General features: G+C 42.2%; 1 protein-coding gene across 6 annotated transcripts in view; it reads left to right on the forward strand.

The window, feature by feature from the left end:
* GNE (glucosamine (UDP-N-acetyl)-2-epimerase/N-acetylmannosamine kinase) overlaps positions 1 to 4,725 on the forward strand; it is a 43,469-nt gene extending 38,744 nt beyond the window's left edge. For all 6 annotated transcript variants that reach the window (XM_023727514.1, XM_023727515.1, XM_023727513.1 and 3 more), the window contains 2 exons: positions 678 to 794; positions 1,517 to 4,725. In XM_023727514.1, coding sequence (XP_023583282.1) covers positions 678 to 794; positions 1,517 to 1,752 — 353 coding nt within the window. In that variant the 3' untranslated portion in view covers positions 1,753 to 4,725. The remainder of the gene's footprint in view (positions 1 to 677; positions 795 to 1,516) is intronic.
* The last annotated feature ends 2,804 nt before the right edge of the window (positions 4,726 to 7,529 follow it).

The following is a 7,529-nucleotide window of genomic DNA, read 5'->3' on the forward strand; positions in this document are numbered from 1 at the left end:
GTGACTGGCAGAGTGATGGTGACAGAAAGACAGGGACTATAGATAACAACAGGAATACCTGATTTATTGAGCATTTACTCTGGTCAGAATTTAACTAAGTACTTTATGTCCATTATCTCATTTAATCCTTACAGCAATCCTGCAGGGGTAGGTATTATTACTCTAATCTCCTAGAAGAAAGAAACATACAGAGGTTAAGTGACATGGACACGGTCATGCAGCTAGTAGTGACAGAGCTGGGAACTGAACTGTTGTTCCTCAGCTGCTGCACCACACTGCATAGAATGTGGGGTGCTGGCAAATAGTGCAGCATTGCACCTGGGATGAATAAGGAAGAAGGTGAGTGTGGAAGGAGTCTGTCTGGTAATTCGGAGGGGAGGGGAGAAAAGAACATTTCGAGGACTCTCTCTAATATTAGAAGTCAAAAGCAAGGGAGCCAGAGGAGCAGGAGGCTATGGCCGGAGTGGAGGACTATTACCAGGTAGCAAGAGGGCAGCAAAAGCCTTGAAGGCAATGTATATATGGACATCTGTGCATGATAAAAAGCTTTGCAAATATGAAAAGAGTCTTTTTACTTGGGGGCTTGCTGCCCACAGGCACAGTTGTAAGGCTGGCCTCCCCACAGGCTGCCCACAGCTTATTAACTACTGCTTGCCCTTCTCTCTCCACTTAAACAGAAGACCTGCTCTTGGTGGAAGGGATGTCAGTGCCAAAAGATGAAGCTGTGGGTGCACTCCATCTCATCCAAGCTGCAAAACTGGGCAATGCAAAGGCCCAGAGCATCTTACGAACGGGTGAGTGTGGGGCTCCGAGCAGCTCTGCCACAGGGGGCGTCCTCAAACATCCTAGGGCTCATGTCCGCTGACAAATGGGGACCAATGCTCTGGCATGTCTGGTCAGAGGTATTTTTCCTACTTACTGAGAAAGAAAAAGGGAATTACATTCATGTATTTGGCAGCACTGCCTTTTTAAACAGGTTTGGTTTGTTTTAAATGAAAACCAAACCTGTTGCCATCGAGTTAACTGATTCTGACTCATAGCAACCATATAGGACGCAGCAGAACTGCCCCCTAGGGTTTCAAAGGAGCAGCTGGTGGATTTGAACTGCCGACCTTTTGGTTAGCAGCTGAACTCTTAACCTCTGCACCACCAGGGCTCCATGTTTTGTTTTACAACTATGAAAACAACATTTGTTCATTTTATAGGAAATTTAGAGAAATAGAGTAGTAAGAAAAAGTCCTACTACTCAAGGATATCCACTGTTAACATTACCTTCTAGTCTTTCTATTCATTTTTTTTACATAGTTGAGATCATGTGGAATAGTATATATAATTTTATACCCTGATTCTTTCACTTCAGAGTATAACATGATCATTTTCACATATTAAGCTTTAAATACTGTTTCCCATTACCAACTATGAATGTACTTAAACCATACCTGGCTGCTGGCTCACCTTTCTCTTTGGTGGTTTTGATTTGGCCTCTCTCCTAAACTTTTTTTTTCTTTTCCTGTAGCTGGGACAGCTTTGGGTCTTGGAGTTGTGAACATCCTGCACACAATGAATCCTTCCCTTGTGATCCTCTCTGGAGTCCTGGCCAATCACTATATCCACATTGTCAAAGATGTCATCCGCCAGCAAGCCTTGCCCTCAGTTCAGGACGTGGACGTGGTGGTTTCGGATTTGATGGATCCGGCCCTGCTCGGTGCTGCCAGCATGGTCCTGGACTACACAACTCGCAGGATCTACTAGGCCTCCCGGGGTGGACATGGGCCGAGCCTCCAGAACTATACAGTGAAATCAAGTTGTTGTCTTTTTGATTAGCATTTTTTTAAAAAAGCAGATGACTTTGGAAGAGAAATAAGCATTTTTGTTTTTTGTCTTCTCTTCCGAAGTCACCTTTCCCAACCCCCCTTTTGTAGATGCTGCTCTTTTTCCTAATAGGGGTCATTTCAGTTCCAACCCTGTAAGTACCGGTCACAATTCTCTGTGCCAAAAAGAGCTACTATATAAATGCTTACTTGATATACCAGGCCTTGCTTGGGGTGGGAGTTTGGATTAATAATTCTTCCTCTTCTGACTCCAAACCCAGTTCACAGATAGAGATCTATCTAGTCAGGGAACAGAAGGAAATCTCACTGTGAAACCCTCGAATAATTTTAAAAAAAAAAGCTTTACTGAGCTATTTTTAAAGTGTACAGTAGAGTCATCCCTTGGTATCCACAGGGGATTGGTTCCAGGACCCCCTCGGATACCAAAATCCTCGGATGCTCCAGTCTCTTACATAAAATGGCATAGTGTTTGCATATAACCTGCACACATCCTTCTGTATACTGAAAATCATCTCTAGATTACTTATAATACCTAATGCCATGTAAATGCTGTGTAAATAGTTGTTTCCTCACAGTTGAAGGCTTGCTTTGGAAGGGAGCCTTTATTTTCTATGAGTTTCTTGAGCTATTCTGGGAACGCTGATGCTGCGTGGTCATCAGCCAATGCCGATTTGCCCATGATCTTGAAGTTCTTGAGGTTGTAGCGCTTTACAGAGCTAGCTAGCCATCCCTTACTAGCCTGAAACTCCTTCCTCTTGCCCTCCTTAACCCACTCACAGTAGTACTCAGAGGCTAAGTGCTTCTTCACACATAGTTTTGCCATCAACAGGGATATGCTTCTGTGACATGTCCTCTAGCCACATGCTTCATGGTTTCTCAGTCTTTGCAAGCAGAAAGACCATTTTGCCATTGTAGGGGCAGCACTAACACTTCCATGAATTTCAGCTCCTTTGTGTGCTTTATTGTGCAAACACTTGATTTGTTCTTACCGACCTTATGGCCTGCTTCGGCAAGCAACATGCCACTTTTCAAAAGAGCTAAGATTTCTATTAGCTCGTCAAGAGATAGCACTTTATGCTTCCTCTTAGCCTTTGAAGGATTGCTTTGACCACTTAATTGCTTTTTAGGAGCCATTTTTTCACAGAAACAAAGGGTGCACACAAGTAGTGAACAAATGAGACACGAGGCAAACAATGCTCAAACAAATGCTGGAGAGAGACTGAGGATATGTGAAATGGAGGCTACAGCAGGGTATGCCTACGCATCACTTCATTCGCGTGGATTCAGCATAGTGTTCAGTGTGCGGCAAATTCAAGTGTTTTTGCTTTTTGGAACTTTTTTTTCTGAATATTTTCTATCTGCAGTTGTTTGAATTCATGGATGTGGAACTTGTGGATATGGAGGGCCGACTGTATAAGTTTTGGCATATGTACACGCATGTGAAGCCATCACCATAATCAAGACATTAGATATATCTGTCACCCCAAATATTATTTGTTGGAAGATGTTATTTTGTTATTATTCCAGCAGAATAGACTTTAGACCAGGGATATGAATTACAGTGCCCTTGGTGACCTTGTCCTTATCTTCTTAGGGACAGCTGGAAAGCCACTGGGACTTAAACCCTCGAAAGGAGATTAACTGTCCCAAAAGGATCTTTGCCACACATACTCCTCCCTCCGATAGCTTTTCATATTATGTTGAAAATAACCCTAGACTGTCTATTAGGGCAGTGTTTGTATGTGTTATGATAGTGTCCAGATCTGTAGATTTGAATTCTGGCTAAATAAGACTGTGCTTTCATTGGTGTCAAAATACAAAGGCCAAGGCAAGGAAATTCTTGTTATCAGTTGCAACCTGGAAGAAATACTAAAAGCAACCATTTATCAAGTGCCTACTGTGTGGTAGGCTCTGAACTAGGTGCTTCATAAATATCCTGAAGTCTCACAACCCAGGAGGTAGATATCGTAATTCTGATTTTAGAGACAAAAACTAAGGCTTAATGTGTTTAAGTGATGTGCCTATAGCTATGGGGCTAGTGAGAGAAACCGGATTTGACTCCCACGTCCGTCTGTGCTTTTTCTGCGAAATCACCCAAGCTCTCATTTTCAAAAAACACTTTCAAAATGAAAATATACCCTAATTTACTCCAGGCTACCAAAAGCTTTAATAAGAACATCTGACTTGCAAATAACTTGATGTATCCTTGACCCTCTCAGCTGTGAATTTAATCAAATATTCCTCTCTGCTATGGAAATTTTGCCAGCACAGTATTTGGTCTAGGAATGTGACAGGTTCTTACGGGTACTTTTAGGTTATCTAAAAAAGCATATGCATATGTTTTTCAGATCTTTTCTTTTCATTTTAGGAAAACCTGAGAATTTCTACAACATATTGTTTCAGTGTTAACATATAAAATAAATTGAAGGACTCAAGATCACATTTGAACTGCCTTCCTTCCTGGTGGGTCAATGTGAAAAATAGGTTGGCTGATTCCTAGACCTCTGCCAGCCCTTAAATAATCTCCTGGTTATTGTTGAAACATTCCATGATGACTCCTGTGAAGGAAGCTAGTCTGCTCAGCCATCAGTGTCTCCGACAAGATGGTGTACTGTGAAGGCGAATCAGTCATTCCTTGGTGAAATCTGCAACTGCTCTGTACACCAAACAACTGCTTTGCTACCAAGTTTCATACCAAATACTGAAAGGACTGAACTGAATCAAAAAGCAAATCTTAGTTTTTATTAAGTTCATGGATAGGCCAATATATCCTGACATAAATTATTACATATAATTAAATAATCACATTAAGTTAAAATCTTAATTTATTTTAATGTAAATTTGTTAAAGTTTTGAGCCAAATTCTAAAGAAAAAATAAATACATTTCTTCGTGGAAATTCTAACAGTCATATTTTGTTTTGCTCCTAACTTCCTCTATAAAAAGCATTTCTGTTCCCAGAAGAGATTTATATTGTATGTTGCTTACCTTTTGAAGGTTACATAATTTCTTTAAAGGTACCTAATAGCATTGATTTCTTAATGAAAAAGAACTATGATTAGTAAGCAGAAAGCATTGTTATAGAACACTTAAAATTTGACATGAATAGAAAACCCATACTAGTACTCGTTGGTGTCAAGTCGATTCTGACTCACAGCGACCCTATAGGACAGAGTAGAACTGCCTCATAGGGTTTCCAAGGAGCGGCTGGTGGATCTGAACTGCTGACCTTTTGGTTAGCAGCCAAGCTTAGCCATTGTGCCACCAGGGTTCCATGAATAGCAAAGTGGCCTCAAAAAGAGGTTTGAAACTCAATGTTGAGCCACACGCAGTCCCTGGGGCCAACTCCCCCTTTTTATAAAGCCTCGTGGGTAATACAGGTGTGAGAGACAATCTGAAGTTACGATTGCTAGATGTAAGAGACAGTCTGAAGTTATGATTGCTATGTAACATAGTACCTCAAAACTTGTTAGGTGCCATCGAGTCGGTTCCAACTCATAGTGACCCTATGTACAACAGAACAAAACACCTATGCCATCCTCACAATCGTTGTGCTTGAGCCCATTGCTGCAGCCACCGTGTCAATCAATCTCATTGAGGGTCTTTCTTTTTTTTGCTGACCCTCTACCAAGCATGATGTCCTTCTCCAGGGACTTACCCCTCCTGATAACATGTCCAAAGTATGTGAGACATACTCTCACCATCCTTGCTTCTAATGAGCATTCTGGCTGTACTTCTTCCAAGACAGATTTGTTCATTCTTTTGGCAGTCCATGGTATATTCAATATTTTTCACCAACACCATAATTCAAAGGCGTCAATTCTTCTTCAGTCTTCCTTATTCATTGGCCAGTTTTCACATGCATATGAGGTGACTGAAAACCTGAAAACTTAAAAAGGCTTAAAAAACAGTTCCGTGGGTCAGGAATTTGGGAAAGGCCACTGGCAGTTCTGGCTCAGGGTGTCTCATGCACTTGCAGTTAGACAGTGGCTGGAGCTGGCACAGCAGGAGGCTACAGTACCTAGGGACTGGCCAGAACTCTTTCTCTGCATGTAGTTTCTCAGCCTCTCCATTTGGTCTCCACGCAAGCCAGTTTGGGCTTCCTCACAGCATGGCGACTTGAGGGCAGTAAAGCTTTTTACATGGTGGCTCGGTGTCACCAGCAGGTGTAATCTAGCAAACCAGACATGAGCTGCATTGCCTTTTACGACCTAGCCTTAGAAGTCACATAGCATCACTTTTCTCATATTGTCCAGTCACCTCTTGGTCTGGGGAATGACAATGACTTTGTTGACATTTTAAAATTTACACCTACACCCTCAATAAAGCCCATCTGGTGTGGGAGGTAAGATGGATCCAGACGACACAAGACGATACCAAGATTAATGAGGGCCATGGGAGTTCACAGGGCCAAGGGGAGTAAGGAAAGAATTGTGGAGGTGGCCTTTTAGTTCTTGAATTGGATTTTGACATGTAGCTGGTAGGAAATGGGGATAGCATTAGCAAGACCCCGAAGTAACAAATGGTCCATGAACAACAGTGAGTGATTGCACTGGGTGGCTAAAGGGGAGGAATGGGCAAAGACTTTAGCCAGATTAAGAAATACCAAACTAAGGAAGGGGAAGGAAGGAGGAAAAGTAATGGAGGCTTCCCTCCCCACCAAACATGATTAACATGTAAGAGATTGTGGACTTTCCTTCTTGACAATGGCAAGACCTAACCCTATCCTGAGAGTGGTATCAACAGTTTACATCAATCTCCAACTTGGAAATAGTATCAGGTCAAGAAGCCCTGGTGGCACAGTGGTTAAGCATGCAGCTGCTAACCCAAATGTTGGTGGTTTGAACACACCAGCTGCTCCTTGGAAGAAAAAACCTGGCGATCAGCTCCCATAAAGATTTCAACCTAGGAAACCCTATGGGGTAGTTCTCTCTGTCCTGTAGGGTCACTATGAGTCAGAATCCACTTGACAGGACACAACAACATAAGCAGATCTCTGAAATGAGGTATACTGTTTAAAACTATCACCTAAGATGTGTCCGGTACTATGCCAGGTTCTGAGGGTACATAATGTTATTGATACCTGAATGTAACAGTCTAGTGGACACAGCTGGTGTGCAGGTTGATGCAATCCAACAGAACTTTCTGGGACAATGGAAACGTATAATCTGGGCTAATCGCTTTGGATGCCACCTAACCACATGTGGCTACTGTGCGTGTGTAATGGGACTAGGGCTAGAAAAGTGTTTTTAATTTCATATTAAATAGTCACATGTGCTAATGACTACTGTACTGGACAGCACACGTCCAGATGATTTTACAACAGAAATATTAACTAAGTGCTAAGCATGGCAAAGACCCCCACATGTGCTAAGGGAATTAAGAGCAGCCACACACTAATGCCATCCTGACCCAGGTTTACTGGCTGAATTCAAAGTAATAAAGGTCCTACTATAGTATGCATAACCCAGAGAGATCCCTGCTGAAACATTACCCAAAACCCTACACTAAGGGACAGGGACAAGAGCCCATCTGCAAAAAATGTCTAGGTTGGCAAGGGGATTCACAGGTATGTGTTAGGGGGCAACAAGGGGTTGATTTTTAGCCATGGAACTCCCTTTCAAAATGAAAATTTCCACAGAATGGTACCAAAGAAAACAGAAACTTGGGACTGTTTTAGTTCAAGGCAGGGGTGAGA

The sequence above is a fragment of the Trichechus manatus genome, unplaced genomic scaffold (assembly GCF_000243295.1).
Source record: "Trichechus manatus latirostris isolate Lorelei unplaced genomic scaffold, TriManLat1.0 scaffold00016, whole genome shotgun sequence".
Taxonomy (NCBI): Eukaryota; Metazoa; Chordata; class Mammalia; order Sirenia; family Trichechidae; genus Trichechus; species Trichechus manatus.